Source organism: Pyrus communis, chromosome 4 (genome assembly GCF_041283825.1).
Source record: "Pyrus communis isolate YQ-2024b chromosome 4, ASM4128382v1, whole genome shotgun sequence".
Taxonomy (NCBI): Eukaryota; Viridiplantae; Streptophyta; class Magnoliopsida; order Rosales; family Rosaceae; genus Pyrus; species Pyrus communis.
The window spans coordinates 6,584,500-6,609,335 of NC_142568.1; the positions used below are offsets into that span (position 1 = coordinate 6,584,500).

The following is a 24,836-nucleotide window of genomic DNA, read 5'->3' on the forward strand; positions in this document are numbered from 1 at the left end:
AGCAATATTTCTTCTCCCCCCCCCCCCCCCCCCCCCCCCCCCCCCGTTGCTGTTGCAATCGCTTCTGTTAGCTACTCCTCGGTACGAACCTGAGATCGAAAAAGAAAGGAAAAAACACACACATTAGGTCATAATTTACTTATAATCTAACAAAGCAAGTCCAATGCTATTCATGCTCTCAGATTGTACTCTAAAAGATAAATAAGACTATAGAAGTTTAAATAACGCAGCAAACGCAAGATTAAATAGTTATTGATATCATCGAAATCACTAAAACAATGAAAAATATGAAGTCTTACCTCATGTGAAGCTTCCGAAACATCGATTTCGTGTTTCATTCGTCAAAAACAATTTTTTCTCAATCAACATGTTTGTAGTTTCATTGGTTAGAGTTTTGTTCAACAATGGAGGAGGAGAGAGTTTTGATAGTTGACAAGATAAATAATACGCTAAAAGTGATTTGAGTGTATTTAAAATTTTTAATTTTTTTAAAAACCTAATAAGGTCAAAATTGTCCTTGCATAATGGGGGTAAATAAGTGATTTAATATTAAATTTTAATGTGAGGTGCATTCTACATTTTGTGGGGTGTTAATATAAAAAGCCTTTTCTTTTTAGTTTTATTTTGTACCCATGTATTAATTTCTTTTAGCGCCTATATTTTTAAAAATTCATTTGTACTCATAATTTTTAATCTTTTATCTGTACCCTAATTTATTTATAATGTACCCATTCTTCTTTATTAATGTACCACTTTGTTTTATGTGAAATGTACCAAATTTTTTTAACACTATGGATACATTCTTTTGCCATTTATTATTTCTTATTTTTATATAGTTTTTATCCATTTATTCAATCAAAATGTTTGAATTTTTTTATTGTAACTGTTTTTAATAGTATTATAACGAGGGATTTTAAATTTATAGGATTATAAATCTCATAAAATATCAAACAATTAATGTAAAAACTATAAAACTATAACTATTAATAGTAATATAATGAGGCTGACAAAGTCAAGGGACATTGATTAAACTTTGAATACTATTAAAGTTTTAATTAAAGAATGATAAGAATTAGAGACCTGATCCAAAGTATTCCAAAAAAAAAAAAAAATCTTCTAAGTCTAGTCTCGTACAAAAGAAATAATTTTTCACGAGGCAATAAGCTATGGTTGTGGCGGCAAAAAAGTAAGGGGTTTGGATGCAAAGAAGCAAAGCAAAAACCAACTGGAGGGCTCGCAAGATAACAAGGTCAGCAAAGAGGAGGTGAACGGCTCAAGGACGACGGAGATTTCGACAGACTCCGTCCCCTTCTCTCTCTCATCTGTCCTAGGATAAAGAATTTTGCTAGTATATGTATTTGTTTGTGCCTAAATTCTTATGTATTTGTCCAAAACGTAATTGTAGAAATCAAGGCTTTTGTAAATTGTACCGATTCAGTTTTTTTCAAACTAATTTTCAGTGAATAATCTAATTAAATTCAGTGAATTGTTATGGGAACCTTGTATGTTACGCAATAATATTCGATTTGATTTTTTTATTTGGCCAAAGTTTTGAACTTTAGGATTTGAATGGGGTAGATTGAAAGTATGTTTGGATGGTTGGAAATTGTTTATAATTTGTATGTTTTTGAACCAAATTTGTGTGGGTTTTTCTGAAAGAGGGGCAATTAATTGCAGGAAGAACTGCGAGAGGTTATTACTTTTATTGTGAAGCAATCGGCAGCTTAATCACGAAGGTACTGAGAATGTAAACCCAGACACCTTTCTGATGATATTTATCTGGAGGTTGGGTTAGTAACTAATTTTTCGCTTTCTTCCGGTGATTAAAATGTGACTGGTGACCGTTTAGGTTTATGTGGTGGTGGTTTTGTATTTCTTTGTTGAAATAGTCGAAGCAATTTACAGTTTAAAGATTATACAAGCGTTATTTTTGTATTTCTGGACTTCTAAGCAGATAGTTACAAACGTTTATTTGATAACTCTTTGGATGGTTATTGTAATAGGATTAGAAATGTAAAGTTGTGTGGGAGCTGATAATACCTTTTTTTTTTTTTCTTCGTTTGGTGTGCTTACAATTGCTAGGGACTAAGTAATGAGCCACGTATCTGATGAGTTGTGGGGTATAATCAGATCAAGTGATGGCATGAAACGTGAAATAGCAGAAACTGTTCGATCTGTCTACAACAAGTTGACTAATCCAAATGGGGAAGCTAAGGGTGAAGCCTTCACTCGTGAATCGTGATGTTCCAGTTCAAACGAAGTTGACAGTAATGGCTTAGTTGTTGCTGCAGCCAGTGAAATTCCTGGTTTTGGCTGATGAGTTTTCGTGCATTTCAGTTTTCACTGTTACTATGTAACCATCAAATTTCAGAGACAATGCAGCCAAGGATCAATCTATGGTAACTGCTTAATGAATCTTATATTGAGTTCCTACAATGGGAAAGTTCCTCTGTAATTCCCTTGCTAGAGTGCGATACTGTTGACATATTGTTGCATCTGGGGATATAACTCCTGGATATTTAGTGTATTCAAAATTATTAGCTTCCTTAGATGTGGACCTGATGACCTGAGGTGTGAGTAAACAGGAAATCTGATGTTTATCATTCTTGAGCAAGGATCTCGTCACCTCCTTTCCGTATTATTTGCTGACTGTGTGCAACATCTAGGTAAGGAGATTATAGAGTCTCCCAGTGGAAGTTAATTATTAGACTTATATCAGCAGTTTTTTAAGTGAACAACTAACATACAACCTTAAATTGGATGGGAGAAAGTGCATATTGCGTTATGAGATTATTTTTTACTGTTTAGTCTTTGGCATCTATTTTGCACCCTTCTTCTTTGTCCACATCCTGTTTATTGTTGTTAATCTTTATTATTATATTTATGTTTTAATTATTTTTTCGACGAGAAGCAGATCCAAGATTTCTACATCATATACCTGGTATGTGAGGTTTATTTCTGTTCTAGACTTAGATTGTCCAAGTCGTTATCTCCTTTAAAATATTGCCATGTTATTGAAGGAAAACATAAGTAAATGAGTACATTTATGTTTGATCGCATAGAGCTCCATGAAGTTTGATGACATTACAAGTCACCAGGTGCCCACTATACGATAAACATCCATTACTCACTGTAATTTAACAGAAACCGGACTCCTAACAACATATTTAGCAGAAACCCATGTTAAGAATCCTTGAGTGAATTCACCTGCTTCACCTTTTGAACCAATACGGCTAAATGTCACTGAATACGACATCTTCTGGTTCACCTTTGTGAAGTTAAGTGTTTTGGGCTTGACACTCACATATACCCCTTCTGGTGCATTATCCTTGACTGCATAAGATGAATATGCCTCACCAACATTTGTCAGAGTTCGTGTGAATGTCTGAGATGGTCCCAGTGTGACAGAAAATGAAGGGTAGTTCAGCTCTCCTTCAGGTATGCTCGATACCATTGAGCATTTTATTTGTCTATGCACAATGATACTGATTTCATCATCTTTATAGCCCAAGCCACAAAGATAAGGGATATAATCATCAGGTTGAATATCATAAATTAATCCCGGGTCATTTGCCTTTGATGGATTGACCTGGCCGGCACCAGTGGCTAAAACATCTGCAGGCTGAAGTTGTTCATCGAGAATAGGTTTGCCTTCTAAATTTAGAAGATCAGCAGAAGTCATTATAGCAGATTTAATGGCAGCTGGTGACCAGTAAGGGTGTGAGCTCTTAAGCAAAGCTGCAATTCCACTGAGATGCGGGCAAGACATTGAAGTTCCAGACATTATATTGAAATTGACTTTTGATTTTGTGGTATTGTCAACGGGAAATGGCCATGCAGCAAGAATGCTTACTCCAGGACCAATAATGTCTGGTTTCAGAATACCTGGACTTGCCAGGCTGGGGCCTCTTGAAGAGAAGGAAGCAACCACCGGAGTAGATGAGTCTCCGATGACAGTTCCTTTGAATAAGATTGTTGCTGTTGGTGTTGCTGTTGAATTTATATATGCTTTGATCTTCAGTCCAGCTGCGTAGCTCACATGTGTTGCCGGAAGAACATGAACATCAGCTGAAGTACTGACACCGTCAGTTTCTTCATTCAAAAGAATCATGGCAGCACCTCCAGCATTTTTCACTTCTTCTCCCTTAGCAATCCTTCCTATACCTCCCCCTCGCTCACACACAACTACCTTACCTTTAACAGGGAGACCTTTCAAGGATCCTTCAGCACACAATGCCGAATCATTACCATTTACTCCAGCATAAATAAGAGGCATTAATGTTGAAGGGAAATCCCTGGGCTGAAAGAGAGATTCACCATCAAATACTTCTGCATTTCCAAGTTTTGCTGTGGCTACAATACGTCTGTCTATTGTGCTTGCTCCAACTGTTAGCATCCAGGGGGCTTCATTAGATAGTGTGCCGTTAAATGGGCCAGAATTTCCAGCTGCACAACTTACAAATATTCCTTTTTGGATTGCTGCAAATGAGCCTATTGCAGTGGTGTCTTGGAAAAATGGAACTGACACTTCACCAAGGGAGATTGAGATCACATCAACACCATCCTGCACAGCTGCTTCAAGTGCAGCTAATATATCAGCATCTGGGCAGGGGTCTCCGAAGCACACCTTGTATATTGCTAGGTGGGCATGAGGTGCGATCCCAACTGCCGTACCTTTGGCATTCCCTAAAACATCAGCATTCTGCACAAATGCACCAGCAGCAGTGCTTGCTGTGTGGGTCCCATGTCCGTCTATATCGATCGGTGCCTCAGGCTTCTCTCCTTTCAACGCCTTAGCTGCAAGATTGAAAGCCCTTGCACCAATTAATTTGTTGTTGCAGTCTGATGCATTAAAGTCACACCTCCCCTTCCATTTAGCGGGTGGAGGTGGAATTCCTGCACCACTAAATGAAGGATGGTTGGGCTCAATTCCACCATCCAGCACGCCAATGATCACGCCCTTCCCAAAATTTGACTCCTTCCATATTCCGGTTTGTTGGTGCAGCCCCAAGAAGTTGGGTGTGTGTGTAGTTTTCCTACGGAATACTCTTTGAGGATATGCTGCCACAAAGCCATCCATCTCCTGCATTGCCTTTACTTCGTCCTGAGTTAGTCTAGCAGCAAAACCACTGATCACTTCTTGGTACGAGTAAAGCAGGCGTGGCGGTTCATCTGCGCTTGCTGTGGTAACGGGCAGAAAAGATTCGTGCCAGCTCTTGAGGTCTTCTGTTTGAGCAAAAACTCTGCCCTCTGGTTGCCTTACATGGACAACGTATGTCTGTAAATTGCTCGTTTTAGTAGTTGCTGGTGAGAGCTCGTTTTTCTGAGCGGTAACATAACAGAAACTAAGTATGAAAATGAGAGTAAGAAAAGGCATCACAGCCATGGTGAATAAAACCCTACTGAATGAAGTAGAAGGGATAGTCGAAGATGCCTGTACTTCTGTTATGAGTTGATATTCTCAGGAAAGCATCATATATAGTTGAAGGAAGCGGACAATGGCCGGCATTTTCACAGAAGCTCAGCAATATATCTGTTGGAGCTTTATGATTTGGGTCCGTGCAAATTTGATCCAATTCTCGCCTGATTTTCGTCTTCTGTCCCACGGAGAATTTTATTTAGTGATTCTATTTTTCCTCAAGGCGGCAACACGGATCTGTGCAGGTTTTATTTCTACTTCGAGTGTTACTGCTTTATTTGCATATTTTGCTTAGCTGGTTTAGTTTTATGCCATTACTGCATGTCTGACCAGTTCAAGGATTGAGCGAATGAGTCCATTTTTCCTTACCTTTTTTTTGTTGTGAACTGGACGATTCTTAGCATGTGTGGAGGTTATTCTCTTCCAGTAGGAAGCCATTATTAATAAAATGGACGTCACATTAGCGACCCATTTGCATGATTTTTATTGTGTTTAGACGTTGCTGTCCTGTTTTGTTGGACAAGGCTTTATAATTAATTATTATACAAGGCTTTATCTAAAGAAACCCTCATTCTACAAGGCTTTATAATTAATTATTATACAATAAATATAGAAATATTGCTCATTTAAACAATGTTCAATTTATTAGTATTTATCAATTTAATGTGGTTTTTTTTTTTTTCTTTTAGGTGTCGCCCTCCTCATCTAGTTATAGTTAGCATGAACCGTAAATGGTGAAGGTAGCTGGAAATGAATAGGTTGATCCTCTAAGGTTTTTCGTGGAAGACGATGATGGTCTTTCTTCCGGGTATTATTGTGAATATCAATAATGAGTACAACGAATAATCTTGCTAAGTCTTTAGAATTAAGACTAGACGAAAAACTTGAAAGAACAAGAAATACACACTAATTTTTTCTCTCGCAAACACTTTGCCCTTGCAATATTCTTACTCTAGTTATGAATCCTAATTGGGAATACGACTCCAATTAGGAGAACAACCCCAAATAGGAAAACAGTTTAATCCTCTTAAGACTATAATTCATAATAGACTTATGACAACTCATTATGGGCTGGAAAAACCCAACAATATCCCCATCCAGAATATGAGGAAGGTATACCAAAATAGGATTGCTCCTTTTGATCAAACTTCCATTGATCAAACTTCTCATAACCAGGCCCACCTTGATTGAACTACTTATGACCAAACTCTCTCTGATCGAAATTCTCTAGACCAAGCGCCTCTTGATCGAACTTCTGTTGACTAGGCTCAAGTACTCATGATCGTACTCTCCTTGTTTGAACATCTCTTGACCAAGATCTCTTGATTAGACTTCTCTTGACCAGTCTCTGATGATGAGAACTCTCCTCTTCATTAGTGTTGGAGGCCAAAATTGCACATGCAAGCCCAATTATGTCTCAAGGCCCGATTGTTGTAAAATAACCCAAGCCAAGCTTAAACATATGCAAAGGTGTGGAATCGAGAATATATACGCCACGTTAATAAAATAAAAATTATGGAGTAAGTGTTTGCATAGTCACACCAAGCTCATGCCCAAGCATATTCATCACGCCAAGCTTTGACATGACATTGCTGTCATGTACAAATCATGCTAACTACAATACATGCTCACTTAAGCCCAAGCTATGTGCCGGGGCTTGCTTAGTGGATCGTGATGTAGATGGTTACAGAAGTTTTATCGGGCCTATGTGGAATCAACAATATGGAAGACTTTGGTTTAGTTGGGAGTACCAAAGATCCAAGCCCACAACCCTTGAGCTCCACGTAGGTGAGTTTGGGAGAGAACAAATTAAATTAAATTAAATTTGGTTGCTTATTGTGATTAGGATTGGACAGGCTATCCCATGACTCGTCGTTCAACCTCTAGGTATTGTGTATTTTTGGGTAATTCTCTCATCTCTTGGCACACAAAGAAGCATAATACCATTTTCTTATCCTCCACCGAGGCAGAGTATAGGGCGATGGAAGGTACTTGTTATGAGGTCACTTGGCTGAGATTTTTATTTGAAAATTTACGATTGCCTCATTGAGGAGCTTCGCTTTTATATTGTGATAATCAAGCGACTTTACATATAGCGGCAAATCTAGTTTTTCATAAGAGGACACATCATATTGAGATGGATTGCCACTTTATTCGAGACAAAATAATTGATGCCACGATCCCTACTCAACATATACTGTCTTTGCAATGGTTAGCATATGTGTTTACAAAGCCTTTGGGCAAGGAGAAGTTCTCGGTTATGTTACGCAAGTTGGGAGTTCTTGAACTTCACTCTTCAACTTGAAGGGGAGTGTTAGAAAGTCAGTGTTCTTAGTTAGAAAATATTCATATAATTGGTTTATATTTGATTTCGTATTTATGATTGTAATCCCTAGATTATGGGTTTAGCTATTGTACAAGAAAAGCTGTTGTATATATTCCTAAGGTATTAATCAAATTACTAACCGTGCCAATCATACTTTTAACAGACTTGCGAAAGCATCATACACTATGTTAGCTGAAGGAAGCGGAGGATTGGCCGGCATTTCACGCTGCTGGAGCTTTATGGTTCCACTCCCTGTGAGTTTTATGCTATTGCGGCCATATTATCGCCATCTTGCCCGGCCCGGAGAATTTTGTTTCGTGATTCTAATTACTCCTCAAGGCGGCAACAGGGATACTATGCAGGTTTTTGTCATTTTTCCTTGCTTTTTTGTTTTGTTTTTTGGTAAACTGAAAATAATATTCCAGGGCAACATCATAAAGTACAAAGAGCAAATACCCAAGAGGCCCAGTCTAAGAACCGTCCAGTTAACAAAAAAGGCAAGGAAGGTCAATTAGTTTCTCTCCCTTGTGAGAGACTTTCTCTCTCTCTCTGAGAGTCCCTTCTCACCGATTGTGTGGGTGTACCCAATCTTGACCAATTCTCAAGCCGCCGTCCCTTCCTCCTGCCCTTTGTCTCTTCTTTTCTTCCCTAATTTTGCTTTTCCCCCTGCTCCCCACCCTGATTTGGCTTGTTCCTCACACCACAACAACGTTCATAATCTTCGACCATCTCCGCTTTGATTTGCAGTCACTTCTTACCACGATCTGTTGCGGTTACTCGGGAGAGTGTGTAGAGCCCCGATATTCCTAACACCACCACTTTCTCACTGGTTGCTACCATTATTGGCAGCATTGCTCGAGTATTGCCACGAGCTTCTTCTACTTTGTGACTTGTTTTTTCCTTTGTTGCTGCGTTGCGGTTGGTTGATGCGATTGGAGAGGCGTTTGTCGGTTCGAGACATGAAAGCTTGCAGATCCGGTTGGTTCCCTGTAGCAGAGGTGGTGGAAGAAGAAGATTAGGGGTTCTTTTGTTCTTTTGGGCTCTTTTTTGTTTAACTTTGTTGGCCCACTTGTGCTTGTATTTAGTTGGCTTTGGGCTTTGGTTTGGGTCCACACAACCAGTGAAAAGGGACTCTCAGAGAGAGAGAGAGAGTCTCTCATGAGGGAGAGAAACTAATTGACCATCCTTACCTTTTTTGTTAACCGGACAGTTCTTAGCATTTATGGAGGTTATTTATCTTAAATTTCAAGTAGGCGAGCCATGAGCCCACTCCAACAACATCGATACTGTCCCCACTTGGCCACCTGCTCAATCCGTTAGGTGTGGGGTTTTAATACAAAAGGTCTCGGTGTTGGTTAGAGTAGGGTAATTCTATATAAATTGCTTATTCTTAAGCTCTTTGGTCTATGTGGGACAAAGGAATTCCAACAAATTATTCTCTTCTAGTAAGAAGCTACTATTAATATAATTGATGTCGCACTAGTTAGCAACTTGCCTGAATTTTTTTGCGTTGGGACTTTGCTGTCCTTTTCTGTTGGTTTATATTCTGCCACTAGCAACTTAGACATTAGAAAGAGTCGTTTCTTGCAAGTCATGGATTGCTCTGTGGATAGAGTATTCTTCTTTAACCCATCGTACTCCAGATTCAAACTCTTATCCGTCTCTGTAGTGTAGATGAATTCGGTTAGAACTAAACAAATACCAATATTTGTTACCTTATACATAACCCAGCAGCATTTATAATACCAATATTTATTTATTTTGTAAATATTCTTACACAAAATGCCAATTATTTACTTGGAATTATGTAGATGTGAATTGCGCATAGTGAACAATCCTACACTTTATAGCCTCGTTCGTTATCCAAATAAATTTTCTTCACGGCTAATCTATTTTATACCTTCACTTAAACGAAAATTGCAAGTGGACATCCCATTCTCCGTTTGTCATTCCATTAAATCCAGTGAGTTGTCTATCCAAACCAATCCTAGACTACAAATTGACGCCTATGATTATCTTTTAGCGGACAACATATTTATTCTTGTCATGCATAGAAACCGTTACTCGCAAATGAAGATACTACTCAAATAAACATAGTTCAATTTTTACTAATCTTTGTAATTTGTTTATATTTTCCATTTCATCCCCATTTTAGTATTTAGTTAACGTGAATGCTAAATAGTATTATCCTCTCAAACATCTCAATAGGTTTCTTGCATCCCAAGTACTGTCACCTATTCGAGTACATGTCACAGAGAACGTTGCTGTTTGCTTCGTCTCCGTGAAAGTAATTACAATGGGCACTACACGGTTGTCAAATCCTTGTGGCGGAACAACCCATAGTAATAAAGTGAGAAAGCAGAGCCAACATTTGTCGCTGTCCTTGTAAATGTCAGAGGACTTGGATCAAATGCATCGGAAGATGAAGGATAGTTGTGCTGCCGGTACGCCTTTTGGACTCGACATTTTATGCTTTGTTATGTGATCATGCCTATCTTTCACTGCCTGTAAGATTCAAATCACATAAGTAATTGACATACTCATCAGGATAAATGTCACATATTTTTAGACCATTTTTTCGACTTTTACAATTCTAGCCTCTAGAGGGCGCATTCAGCATTTCTTGAAGGGGGTTCGAGGAGCTTGGGGTTGCTATATTTCTAAATCACGTATGAAGGTAAACTTGTTTAGTCATTAATATGTCATCCGTAACCTCTACTCTGAACTCTGGAAGTGAAAAGGTTGGTGAAGCAGACCCCACTGCGATATAGCAGAGGGTGAAAGTACATTAACCATGAGAACCTGCATTGTGGAACATGGGCTTCTGAAACTCAATTATGCAAGTCACCAGATCAGCTGCTCGGTTGGCTTCTCTACACACGCTAGAGGTACGTATAATCTAAACCTTTGAAGACCTTGCTTGAAGCTCTTTAGTTTAATTTTTATTTGTCATTATGCACGACAATCCCCAAATTTGTATGTTGGCTAATGCTGTTAGATTATTAGTTCTATGTTGAAAAAAAAAAAAAAAAAAAAAAACTGAAGAACTGTGTCCATCAGCTGATACAACCGTAAACAATCCATTTATCCATTTACTTCTTTTATCAATTTCAATTATAGTATGTAAGCAATGATACAAAGGACTTGCAAATCGAAAATTAAATCTTGAGTGTCTAAAATGGCACCGCTGGAGTATCACTTATTTATTGAGCTCAACTCCTATCGTTCTCTGCAATCTTGTGATGTCTTTTCCTATGTGTCAAAGATCACAGATATGGGGATAGTAACAGAATGCTGATCAGAAACCCATCTCAGGTACCCCTGATCAAACAGTATACCATCCTTCCTAGCCCCGTCCTGTGCAATAAACTCCACACTGAACGTAATCTCTTGGTTAACCTCTGTGAATGTTAGAACCTGAGGATTCACACTCATGTCCATTTTATGTGGCACATTAAGATCCAGCTAGTAAGTTGAACTAGCCGTCCCAACATTCTTCACTGACCTTGTATAGTCCTGACACTTAGACTCGTTAGATGACCTAGTTATAATAGAAAATGAAGGATGGTTGAGCTGTGCTTCTGGGATGGCTCCCACTTTAGAGTAGTTCACTGTTTGTTGGGTGACGATCTGTATCTGTTTGTTTGTGTAATTCAAACCGCACATGTAAGTAATGTAATCCGTTGGTTTTATGTCATAGATGAGCCCCGGGTCATTTGCTTTTGAAGGGTTAACATGGCCTGCACCAGTGGCAAAAATGTCTGTTGGTTTTAGTGTTTCATCAACAATAGGCTTTCCTCCAAGGTTATTTACTTCTGTGGTTGTCATGATTGCAGACTTAATGGTAGCTGGTGACCAGTCTGGGTGGGAACTCTTGAGCAAGGCTGCAATGCCACTTAAGTGAGGGCATGACATCGAAGTACCTGAAGCCATGTTAAATGTTGCCTTAGGATTAGGAGGTGTGGCAATGTCCACAGAAACGGGCCATACCGTTAGGATGCTAACACCAGCTCCAATGATGTCCGGCTCCAAACTTCCAGGGCTTGCAATGCTTGATCCCCTTGATGAAAGGAAAGAGACTAGGAGCTAACGGATCTCCAATGATAGTGCCTTTGAACAAGACTGGCGCTTGAGGTGTTGTGGTTGAGTTTATGTACACTTTGATCATCAACCCCACATCATAACTCACGTGTGTCGCGGGAAGGACGTGAACATCAGCTAAGACGTTGTAGCCATCAGCCTCTAGGTTCACAAGAATCATGGCAGCACCACCAGCTCTTTTTACTTCTACCCTTTTGGCAACTCTTCTTCTTCCTCCCTCGCACAACACTATTTTCCCTTTGACATTTCCAAAGGATCTTGGGGGACACAAAGATAATGATAGGTTGTCGTTCACGCCTCGATAAACAAGAGGCAACAATGTTGAATTAAAATCATTAGGCTGGTTCAAAGATACGCATCAAGTTTCCCGTGATTTCCAATGAGTGCTGTCGCTCTTATGCTTCTGTCAATGGTGCTTGGTCCAACTGTGAGAATCCACGGGGCCTCGTTGGACAAAGACTCGTAGTCAGGACCAGAATTTCCTGTTGAACAGCTGACAAAAATTCCCTTTTGGATTGTTGTGAATGCACCTACATCAATTCCTTCATTATAGAAAGGAAATGAAGTACCAGCAAGTGAGAGGGAGAGGATGTCAACGCCATCTTTGACAGCAGTATCCATAGCCGCTAAAATGTATGCATCAGAACAACCCTCCTCACCATATACCTTGTACATTGCCACGTGAGCATAAGGTGCCACGCCAGCTGCTGTGCCATTGGCCATTGCAACGCATTGGCATCTTTCACAAAATATCCAGCGGCTGTGCTGGATATGTGTGTGCCACTTTCTCCCAGACAACGTAAGTTTGCATGCTACTTTCCCCCTCGTGAGTATTGGGCAGCTGCTGCAACCGACAAACAAAACAAGAAACTTAAACCGAGTAGATATACAATCTGCAACAACATTAGACACTTTCTTTTCGTTTAAGAACTACTACGAAGTGCAAGTGTTTTGTGTTAGTCTACCGCATATGAGCAACTATATATAGTCGATAGCAATCGATCGAGCTGGAATGTGCCTGCATTTCTTATATAGATAATTGAAGAGATGCCAAATGGTAGCTGCTGAGGAATAAGACTCCAAAAATTCGGAGCTGGAGTTGTTCGGGCTAGATCTGTCCCTCGCACAACTCCACTGGGTCTTACCTGTCGGGCAAGGTTTACTGCTTAATGTACTGCAATATGAGTTTGTTATTATGTGGGGCCTTTGTTAGGCCTTGAGACTCACAATCAAAAGTAATATGGGTCTGAGTGTGCCACCGTTATCTTTGTATAACATATTGTTCTTTTTTGGTTATTAAATGGGTTGATTACTTGCGCCACAAGTTATTTAGACTTTTTATTTCAATTGGATTGGATTGTTTACACATGGGTTAAGTCTGTATAAAGTTCTTTTTCTTGCCTTATAAATAAAGACTTTTACTCATAATATCATATGTCCAATTAAAGGGAGTTTAGGGCCCTTCAAATTATTTCTTTGGTTACGGTTAATACTAAAGAAGTAAGGTTAATTAGTTTAGCAAGATTAATCATAGATGAAACTTTGAACGAAAAGCAGTAGAAAATGATATAGGATACAATGAAAGATGCATAAAATAACAGATCTACTTTATGTAAGTACAAACAAAAGAGACTCGGGCAAGATTATGACCTTGTCAAGCAAGGTTCGTCTTCTTGCAACCACTTCTCTTTGTGTTTTATAGGGGTTGTAATCTTTGGAGAATGAAGTATAAATCGGGTTTACTAAAGGGATTCGATACTACAACACAGGGGAAATGTAGTAGAGCTTCTAAAACTTGACAAAAAATGGCTTTCTATGGTGGACCTGCGACTAAAAAGGGTAAAGTTTGAACAAACTAAAGCTTTCTGGTTTCTTGCTTGTTGAAGTGCAAAGTTGGATGTCTTTTGATTGATTGGTTAAGCGTCATTCTTCCTTGTGTCCTTCGTTGCTTTTATAGACTCTCTAGCCCAACTGTCCAAGCCTCCCTTTTTGGGGATGGCTTCTAGAGTATGGTGAGTCACCATCTGCTTTTGCTATTTACCCATCTATACCCGAAAAAGTACTTTTTTTTGGGGGTGAGCTACCCTCTGTCACCTATCATTTTCCACATAGGCTTGCTGCCTGTTTCTTGGAAAAAATAATTTTTAATTCTTCCTGGGCTGCCAACTGCCCGAGCCCAATCTTTCTTCTACTTTTTGCGTTCTTGGGCCTTCAATTGTACTAAGCCCAACATTAAATATCCACTCAAACATGAGTTATATTTAACATGAATGTCAAACAAACAGGCTCAAATAGTTGAGCCTATTGACTGGGACGACCTAAATAGTCACTTGGTAGGAACAGACCACATGAATACAACAGTCCAAGCTTTATTTTTGGAGTTATGCAAAGTAAAATAGACAAACAAAATATTCTGAATAGGGTGACCTTAGGGAGATCATATTTAGTAAATCGCAGACCCACTTCTCTAATAAAGATAACGTCTACAAATATAAGTATGTCATACCGCTATTAGGGAGGTGATTTACATGTAGTCTACTAAATTGGTCTCGTTAGCATTTTCCTTTTAAATAAAACACTTACGTAATCATGTATTTTGAATTTGAATGATTTTTTGCAGGAATAATTTCAAAATGTGAGAAAATTAAAGGCTTGGATTAATGAAACCACGTCTTAGGTGGAATAAAATGATGATTTTTAAATTTGAATTACTGAGATGATCAAATCTTTTAGTATGTTGTTAATAGCTGATAGCTATACTGTCAATCTTTGATCACTATATGGGTTTATATTTGATCGATGTGTCATCGATATTCAATTTTGATCCGTTTAGTAATTAGAATTATATATATATATATATATATATTTTTTTTTATCCTTTTATCCTTTTTTTTTATTTTTTTTGTTATTATCACATTATTATATTGTGGCATGTGTTTCAAAATTTGTTTTTATATTTCTCATGGTGGACGTACCATTAGCAGTACAATTTAATGATATTTTTCTCATTTTTCTTAATGTATAAGTAGAAGATTTCAAGTTCGACTCTCATCAATTATGAGTGCGATACTTAATGGCTAGCTCATTGTGTGGTTTAACGCAACGCCTACCTTGATATTATTGTATCAAAGAAAAACTCTGCATGGATATAAAATTAGCCAAATGCTTAATTTCTTTAAAATATACAAATTACAGTTGTTCGGATCAGTTTCAACAATATAAACGTGTAATCTTGGACCAAATCGAACCAAACCAAAGCGTAATTAAATTGATTCAGCCTATATAGGAACGAGGGCTGGCCCTGGCTAATTGGAGCCTTGGGGCAAAAACTGAAAATAGGCCCTTGAAAATTACCATAATACCCAAATTTGTTGGGTCATCATCTTCAACCTGTATTTTTTTCATCTTTTTTGTCCCACTTCCCACCTCCAAGATCTGAGGGTGGGTATTTGTCGGCCACCAAGCTGGTCCGTGATCATGGCTAATACTCATACAGTTAGGAACTTTGGGATGGGCTGGGACATAAATTCATGGCCACTGTTGTAAAAATCCCCGCCTAGGTGGTAGGTGACTGGCCATTGTCCCAATTAGCTAGGTGTTTGAAAATTAAGAAAACCTATTGAGACGCCCGTCTAGACATGTTGAGGCGCCTGCATAGACTGCCTAGGCACTCGCTTAGCCTGCCCAGACCCGCCTAGACACCTGCCTAGGTTGCAACTCACTTAGATAGAAAATAGATAACTTTCATTTTGCATTTTATTGCTTCCAATAAATTGTAAGAGACTTATTGAACACTTAAATAAACACACATTATATGTTTGCTCTCCATATATATTTTTATTATGTTCCAATACTTCATAATATATATGTCATTCTATTTTCTAGTTTATGATGAAATTATATATATTTTAAGTATAAACAGACATTTATTTACACGAAATACAATAAACTTACTTAAAATCCATTTAGTCTGCCTAGGCGCTAAGCCCCAACCCGCCGCCCGACTAGCACTTAACATCTTTTAGAACCTTGTTCATGGCTACTTGGTTTTCTTTATTTATATGTTAAGACTAACTTATAGAGCCATTTAGTATTATGGTCTAGTGATATTCATCTCACTAGACATTTTCTTATGGGAAGTGTTATTGGCACTCCAAAAATCTCATTCTGCACTCCTCACAAGTGTATTTTTCTTTCCTAATATAAAAAGTTTGGAGTGTATAATGAGATTTTTGGAGTGCTAATAACAATTCCCTTTCTTATTGGAATGAACATTATTATTATGTTTCATCGCACACATTAGAGACTTCTAACATAATTATCCATGTAGTTTGTTATTTTAATGGCTTGTTTGTTTGTGCTAAAATTTTATTTATTAGAATAGTGAATGCAATATTGTTAAGTTTGTTAGGTAGACGATTTTCGATTCAGAATATAACAACCTTTTATTTTTTTATTCAACTTTCGAGTTGACAATGACAACGCTAAAAAATCAAAATGTTCAAGGATTTGAATTGCTCTTATTTTGCTTCTGTTATTGTCTGCAAGCTTGTGATAACTGTTGCTTGTTCATTTTCCATCCGAGCCGGTGTCAAATATGACTGATATTGGACTACTAACAGAATGCTTATCAGAAACCCATCTCAAATATCCCTGAGCAAACGGAACTCCATCCTTTCCAGCGCCGTCTTCTGCGAGAAACTCCACTTGGAACGTAATCTCTTGGTTAACCTCTGTGAATGTGAGCACCTCAGGATTCACACTCATTCCCATTTGACGTGGTACATTAAGATCCAACTTGTAAGTTGAGTTAGCCGAGCCAACATTCTTCACTGTCCTTGTATAGTACTGAGACTTAGACTCATCAGATGACCCAACTATAATAGAAAATGAGGGATAGTTTAGCTGTGCTTCTGGTATGCTTTCTACTTCAGAGCAGTTTACTGTTTGTTGGGTGATGACCTGTATCTGTTCGTTTGTGTAGTTCAATCCACACAAGTAAGGAATGTAATCAGCTGGTTTTGTGTCGTAGATGAGCCCAGGGTCATTTGCTTTGTAAGGGTTAACATGGCCTGCACCAGTGGCAAAGATGTCTGCCGGCTTAAGTGTCTCATCAACAATGGGCTTTCCTCCAAGGTTATTTACTCCCGCTGTTGTCATAATTGCAGACTTAATGGCAGCCGGTGACCAGTCGGGGTGGGAACTCTTGAGCAAGGCTGCAATGCCGCTCAGGTGTGGGCATGACATTGAGGTACCTGAAATCATGTTAAATGTTGCGTTAGAATCCGTGGCATTGTCCACTGAAATGGGCCACGCCGCTAGGATGCTAACACCGGGACCAACGATGTCGGGCTTCAAAATTCCAGGGCTTTCCATATTCGGTCCCCTTGATGAAAAAGAAGTGATTTTGGGAGCAAGTTTATCTCCGATGATAGTTCCTTTGAACAAGATTGTGGCTGCAGGACTGGAGGTGGAGTTTAAGTAGGCTTTGATTCTCACACCTGCAGCATAACCCACATGCGTTGCGGGAAGCACATGGGGGTCAGCTAAGGTGCTATCACCATCAGTCACTGCATTCACGAGAATCATGGCAGCTCCACCAGCTCTTTTCACTTCTGCCCCTTTGTCGATTCTTCCTATTCCTCCACCTCTCTCACACACCACTATTGCCCCTTCAACATTCTCAAGTGATCCGGAAGAGCAGAATCTAGATGATTCCTTGCCATTTGCGCCTGCATACACCATAGGTAATAACTCTGAACCAAAATCTTTAGGCTGGAATAATGATTCACCGTTGTATTCTCCCCCATTTCCTAGCTTTGCTACTGCTCTTATGCTTCTGTCAATGGTGCTTGCTCCAACTGTGAGAATCCACGGCGCCTCGTTTGATAAACTACCATAGAAAGGACCAGAGTTTCCAGCTGAACAACTGACAAAGATTCCCTTTTGAATTGCTCCAAATGCACCAATTGCAATCCCATCAGCATAGAAGGGAAATGATGGACCTCCAAGTGAGAGGGAAAGCACGTCCACACCATCTTCGACAGCAGTATCCATTGCAGCTAAGATGTTACTTTCAGAACAGCCCTCCTCCCCGCAGACCTTGTACATTGCCACATGTGCGTAAGGTGCCATGCCCGATGCTGTGCCATAGGCCTGACCAAAGACGCTGACACCTTTGACAAAATTTCCTCCAGCTGTGCTGGACGTGTGTGTGCCATGACCTTCATCGTCAACTGGGGGAGCTCCTGTACTTTTCCCGCCTTGGAAATTTCTTGCCCCAATAAGCTTGTTATTGCACACTGTTCCATTAAAGTCACACTTGCCCTTCCATTTTGCTGGAGGAGGGGGCATTCCTTCGTCGCTAAATGATGGATGATCAGGTGTTATTCCAGTATCAAGAACTCCGATTATTACACCTTTACCGTAGTTTGCTTCTTTCCATACTCCCAGTCCTTGGTTCAATCCCAAGAAGTTAGGACTGTGAGTCGTGTGCAGAGGTAGAATTCGCTCTGGATGAGCGGACACAAACCCCTCTTTCTTTTCCATGGCCTTTACTTCCTCCGGAGTGAGCTTTGCTGCAAACCCAGTGGCCACATTGCGGTATACATGAACCATCCGTGGATTCACCATCTTGTTTGAGCTTGATATAGTTGTCGGCAAAAATGTGTGATACCAACTCTCCAAATCTTGATGAGATTTTGAAAAAAGGAACTTCTGCACTGGTTTGTTTACCCACACAATATAAGTTTGCGTGTTTATATTTTCGTCATCCATCTCAGGTAGTGATTCTAGCGCTGCATCTTCATGAGCAACTCCTACTGATAAGTATAACGCGAAACTCAAGCCAAGAAGGAAAGCCACAAACCTTTTGCCTTCCATCTTTCGATTGAGAAGAACCCGAAAGTGGAAGTGATTTGTGTTAGTCTGCTATTAGAGAACCTATATATATAGTAGCTACACAGAAAGAGATGGAGATGAAACGTGGGGTTTGAAGGAACCTTCGCCGGCATTTCTTGTACCGATCTGACAATGACCCTCGAGGTTAAGGTATGCTTGTTGTGACTTGATTAACTAAGGGGATGCCAAATGAGGCTGAGCATAAGAGTCTAAAAATGCACGATTTTTGGAATTAAAATACAGAACTTGGTAATACTCGCTAATCGTTTCAGTTATACCAATGTAGCGAAAGATCTTATGTAAATTAAATAATACCAATATTTGTTTGTCTAGATTTTGGAGGTGCTATGTTTGTCTGGTGTCAACTTGGTTTATTGTTCTTCTTAATACCTGGATTTTGGATTGATTAGTAGTTAACATTCTTTCTTGGTTATGACTCTCGTATCTGGCTCTATTTTCGTACTTGTAATTTCAAGATGGAATAAAATAAAAAATAAACAAGCTGTCCCCATAAGTTGAGAAATTTTTAGTCGTGACGAGAACACAAGTAGTACACTACGTGTTTTAATAAAAGTGGTGAGAAATTTTATTTTTTAACTTATTAACTTTTTTAGCACACATATCTTACCATTTGTATAGTGACACGTGATGTACTATCCCGTGTACCGATCACACTGAAAAATCTCTTTCATAAGTATAGTCGGGAAATTTTTGGGATTTGGCCATTTAGCCCGATTGTACACGACGGACATTTCAGTGGGACCGTAGATGTTAAGACTCGTTATTCACTTTTTCCGCTTTTTTTAGTGAATTATCATTAGTTTTTGAACTCCTCAACTTGCGTTCAATTCTTTTTTTTTTTTTTTTTTTAATTTTTTAATTTTTTTTTGTGCATTACAAGTATTTCTAACATTTTCATCACTTCTTTTTGCTTTCATTGGAAAATTTTGAGATTTTGTTGTATTTTGATGAAGGGAAGGAAGGATTTAGACTTCAGGATTCTTTCATAAGGAAGAGAAATATTACTAGACTAAGATGTAGTTGCAGACCTCACTCATCTTAATGAGTTAGTAACGGTTAGATTATTTCTTATGAGTCACGTCTTAGGATTTTTGATTGCCAATGTTATAAACTTCCTTTATGCGGATTGCATTGCATTATCCTACGTTGAGTGGATTAATGCTCAACAAACAAATTGAACTGCGTATTTAAGGAGTAATTACAATTAAGGATGCCAGTTTTCCTTATTCCTCACTAGCTTGGTTTCAGGTAAGTTCTTGTCACGGGGATGGGGATAACACTCCCACCTCGTCTCCCCGTCTTGCATACGCATTCTAGCCAAATTTGGACTTGCTTTTGTATTGCTACAGTAGTATTATTGTATGTTACATGCTGTATTCACAACAAGGTTCTAAAAAAAGTTAGGCGCTAGTTAGGAGGCGGGCGGGGTCCTAGGCGGATTTATGTAAATTTATTATATATCTTGTAAATAAGTGCCTATTTACACTTAAAAAAAAAAAAATATACTTGTATGGACAATAAAAGAATGATAAAATGCAAAAATAGAAGTGGAAGAATACACAAAGTACATCCATCCAGTTAGTCCAATATTTATAAAACAGTAAGCATATAATTATAATGAGGAGTATTTTTGGATGATAGACTAAATTCTTCTTGTTCATGATCCTTGCATTGGATTAGACATGTACTAAATTATTGAACCTTGTTGTATTTAGTTTACATCTTTTCATTGTATGTATCCCCTCAAAAGTGCTCCAATTCATTTCACAATTGGATGAACTTGTAGTCAATCCATTCTTTGCAAATTAGGTACACCATTTCTATAAGTATACCATCATGAAACTAAAAAAAAGAAAAAAGCACACAATTAATAAAAAAAATAAAAAGAAACTAAACCGCCTAGGATCGCCTAGCTCTAGACTGATTTTTCGAAATGATTTGCCCTAAATCGCGGCGGGCCTTCACTGCCTAGTATGATTTTACACTAATTCACAATGTGAAAGGTTTTATGTAAATTACATGTACTCCATTATGATTTTACATTTGACATGCGTATTTTTCGATTTCCGATGAATTAACATCTTTCAATAACAGTAAATTTTTTAAGGGAATTGTTATTAGCACTCTAAAAATCTCATTTTGCACTCCAAACTTTCTATAACCAGAAAGAAAAATCTACTTTTGAGGAGTGTAGGATGAGATTTTTGAGTGCTAATAACTATTCCCTTTTTTAATGTTTCGATTATGACAGTGGTAAACCCAAATAGAAGAATGTGACCTAAAATCATCAGCTAGCTACTTAGAGTTAACTTGAGGAGCAAGGCTTCGAACAGCCTTGAGTTTATTATGTTCATTATTATCGAATCATAAATTTACATGTAGATTTTCATAAGTTATCTACGTAAAATTCAAATTTCACCTAGAGCCAATGACCACAGATATTGGACTTGTTACATCATAACTTGCAGAAAACCATCTCAAATATCCTTGTGTCTGGATATTATTATCGTTGTCAAGTGCAGTAAATTCCACCTGGTACGTAACTGTCTGGTTAACCTCCATGAATGTCAGCACCTGAGGGCGTCACGTTCATAAGCATATTACTTGGTACTAAATGATCCGAGTTGTAAGCTGAATTACCCGGGCCAACATTCCTCACAGTCTTTCTGTAAAGCACAGACTTGGTCTGCATTTTATTCAATCTACGATAATAAAAAATGATGAATAATTCAGTTGTGTTTCTTCTATGGTGCCGATTTGAGAGCAGTTCACTGTTTCTTGGGGGATGGTGGTTATCTATTTTTTGGAGTAATTCAAGCCACATGAGTATGAATATAGTGCTTTGGTTGTAGATCGTGGTTGAACCCCAGACCATTTGCTTTCGAAGTGTTAACATGTCCTGCACCAATTGCAAAGATATTCCCAGTTTTGTTCCATTAATCAACAATGGGCCTGTCTGCAAGATTTAGAACATTCGCAGTTGTCATGATGGTGGATTTGATGACTAATCAGGGTGTGACTTCTTGAGCAAGGCTGCGATTCCACCTAGGTGAAGAGTTAAAGTTGAGGTACCCGAAATTATGTTAAATGTTGCCTTTGGAGTAGGAAGTGTGGAGATGTCTACTGATTCAAGCCATGTTGCCAGGATGTCAACACCAGGTCCAATGATGTTAGGTTGCAGAATTCCATGGCTGGTAGTGTTTGGCCCTCTTGATGAAAAGGATGCAATCTCGGGATCAAGGGCGTCTCTGTTGCCATTGGACAAGATTGTGGCTGTAGGTTGTGAGTTTATGTTTAATATTATGTCGGTTGTTCTTGTTCCAACTGTGAGAATCCATGAGGGCTCATTTGACAAAGAACCGGGTTCAAGACCAGAGTTTCCAGCTGCAGAGCTGATAAAAACTCCCTTTTGAGTTGCTCCAAATGCAACTTGCAATCACATCCTTATAGAAAGGAATTGTGGGACAGCCAAGTGAGAGGGATAGCACGTCCACTCCATCCTCAACCACAAAATCCATTGCAGCCAAAACATAACCTTCAGAACAATCAAACTCACAGACTTTGTACATTGCCAAGTGAGCATGACGAGCCATGCCAGTAGCTGTGCCACTGGCCTCTCCAAACACGCTGGCACCATGCAGGAAATTTCCTACAGTTGTGCTAGACGTGTCGCCCCCATCGCCATCTTGGTCAATTGGAGGTTCTGGATTAGGTATGCCTTTGCCTGCGCCAATGAAATTTCTTGCACCAAATAACCCTGTTATTGCACGTTGTCTCAATGAACTCACACTTGCCTTTCCATGTACCCAGAGGAGGGGGCACTCCTTCGTCACCAAATGAGGGATGATCTTGTGGTGAACTGATGATGCACCTTTTGTGAAAGTACTACGTTGTGAACTTAGGCCAGACCACCTGAGGACAAAAACTTGACTCTGGAGCTAAACGGCAAGTGCTTTATTTGATCGTCTAAGCCTGCACAGTTGGACACTACAAGTATCACCTGAGCATGGGGTTGTCTTTTCTGTATTACAACTTATCGTTTTTATTTGATCGTAGCTTAATTTATCTTATTTTTCTTATCATGTTTTAGTGATGGAAAAGAATAGATAGAAGATACACACTGGCATAGGTTGATGAAATTTGTGATGGCATGACTCCCCTTTGTTGGTGGCTCGTGTTGCTTTGTTTTCAGACTATGTTGGTTTTCCTGGCTTTCGTTCTCAAATTAATATGCATCTTAACATATAGGTTTGTCTAATTTTCTTATGTTATTTTCTTAACCTTGTGATGTTCCTCGATCTGTTTTGCTGGGTCTAGACCAATAGGTTTGGCTTTAGAGGGGTTAGGTTTCATGTCTCCTCTTTTCCTTGTATCATTATTGTTTTCATTCTAGTGGGGTAAGGTTTATGCCTCCCCTTTTTTCATGTATTTTTTTATCCTTTTATTCTTGTATTACGAGGGGTTAGGTTTATGTACCCAATGACTAGGTTTAACTTCCTTTTTTCGTTATGAATAAAATTGCCCTCATACTGTTGAGGTTTTCTGAAGAAAACAAAAGTTTAATTGGTTGTGACCTACTTTAATAGCAAAGGAAAGTTAATTGAGTTGTGCTTCTGGTATGACTTCGACTTCTGAGCATTTAACTATTTGTTACATGATTATCTTTATCAGCGTGTCATTGTAATTCAAGCCGCACAAGTAAAGAAAGTAATCCTCTTGTTTTATGTTGAATACGAGCCCAGGGTCATTTGCCTTTGCAGGGTTGACATGGCCTTCACCAATTTCAAAGAGGTCAGAGGTTTAAGCCCTTTCTCAACGATGGGTACGCTTGAGAGGTTTAATACTTTAGCATTTGTCATGATGGCAGATTTAATAGCAGCTGGATACCAATTAGGGTGTGATTTCTTGAGCAACACTGCAATGCTACTCAGGTGAGGACTTAACATCGAGGTACCCAAAATTATGTTAAATGACACCTTAAGATTAGGAAGTGCGACATTGTCCACTGATTTAGCGAAGCTGCTAGGATTTTAATGCTTAACGTCGAGTCCAATGATGTTGGGTTTCAAAATTCTAGGGCTTGTGCAGCTTGGTTGTCTTGATAAAAAGAAGGCGGCACTGGGAGCAAGAGCATCTCCAAGTACGGTGTTATATGAGTTGAGCTTCTCATCTTGTGATTTTAGTATTCTTTCTGTAGTACTTGCTCCAACTATGAGAAACTTTAAGGCCTCATTACTAGACTTTCCAATTCCATGGCTAACGAGTATTCCTCTTTTCATTGCTACAAATGCACAAATTGCAATATATCATCGTAAAACGAAAGTGTCGGACCTCCAATTGAGGCCAGTTAAGATGTCACCGGACCTACAACCAATGCTACATTGCAAAATGAGCACAAGGTGCCGTGCCATTTGACTTTCCAAACATGCTAGCCCCTTGCACAAAATTTCCAGCAGCTGTGTTAGATGTTGCAGCATAAACATGTTGCTAATGTAGATCAAAGGAAGTGAATTGCATCACATTGCAGTTCAAAATGAATTAAAGTGTTCTTAGTTTAATTTTCAACTTATAAGTTGAATGTAATTGATAACTAGGATTAAAACATCTAAACAATGGAGAGTGTGCCATTTGTCCAAATTTGTTAAGTTTTTAAGTAGTCCCATGTGGAGCACGTGAGCACGAGTGAGGCATGTGGCTCCCTAACGGTTATATTTTGTTCTGTATATTTCATTCACACCTTATGTATCTGTGTGTGATTGAATGCCTCTGTAATCGAATCCAAGAGGAATAGAAAGAGAGCAATGTACTCTCCAAGTTTTACAGAACCGTTGTTCATCTTAGTGTGTTTCATTTTTTTTTTTTTTTGTTTTTTTTTCCAAAAAACTTATTTTTCTGAGTGAGGTCTATGCTAGATGCAATATGTGCATTGCTAAACCAGAAGGTTTTGAACAAGAAAAGAATCAGACATGGGAGCTTGTTGATAGGTCTACTGAGAAACCAATGATTGGTGTAAATAGGTTTTCAAAACCAAATTGAACTTGGATGGTACAATTCAGAAGCATAAAGTCA

At 38.7% G+C, this 24,836-nt stretch overlaps 2 protein-coding genes and 3 pseudogenes across 3 annotated transcripts; 1 reads left to right on the forward strand and 4 right to left on the reverse strand.

The window, feature by feature from the left end:
- Positions 1-404: 404 nt before the first annotated feature.
- Positions 405-5,561, forward strand: LOC148697372 (uncharacterized; annotated as a pseudogene). The gene is made up of 4 exons (XR_015961169.1): positions 405-455; positions 1,127-1,344; positions 1,678-1,790; positions 2,083-5,561. The product of XR_015961169.1 is annotated as an uncharacterized LOC148697372 (transcript).
- LOC137723546 (subtilisin-like protease 4) lies at positions 2,992-5,386 on the reverse strand. Its single transcript, XM_068462744.2, has one exon. It carries the CDS (start codon positions 5,384-5,386, stop codon positions 3,128-3,130), a length of 2,259 nt encoding a protein of 752 aa, XP_068318845.1. The 3' UTR covers positions 2,992-3,127.
- Positions 5,562-10,997: 5,436 nt separating the features above from the next.
- Positions 10,998-12,816, reverse strand: LOC137721943 (subtilisin-like protease 3 pseudogene; annotated as a pseudogene).
- Positions 12,817-16,415: 3,599 nt separating this feature from the next.
- Positions 16,416-18,728, reverse strand: LOC137721851 (subtilisin-like protease 3). The gene has a single exon (XM_068460875.1). The coding sequence runs from the start codon at positions 18,726-18,728 to the stop codon at positions 16,416-16,418; it is 2,313 nt and encodes a 770-aa protein (XP_068316976.1).
- A 2,454-nt stretch (positions 18,729-21,182) lies between these two features.
- LOC148697373 (subtilisin-like protease 3 pseudogene) lies at positions 21,183-23,713 on the reverse strand (annotated as a pseudogene).
- Positions 23,714-24,836: the final 1,123 nt, after the last annotated feature.

Excerpts from the sequence above, each read along its gene's own strand:
- LOC137723546 (XM_068462744.2), bottom strand. The coding sequence starts at position 5,386 with ATGGCTGTGATGCCTTTTCTTACTCTCATTTTCATACTTAGTTTCTGT.
- LOC137721851 (XM_068460875.1), bottom strand. The coding sequence starts at position 18,728 with ATGGAAGGCAAAAGGTTTGTGGCTTTCCTTCTTGGCTTGAGTTTCGCG.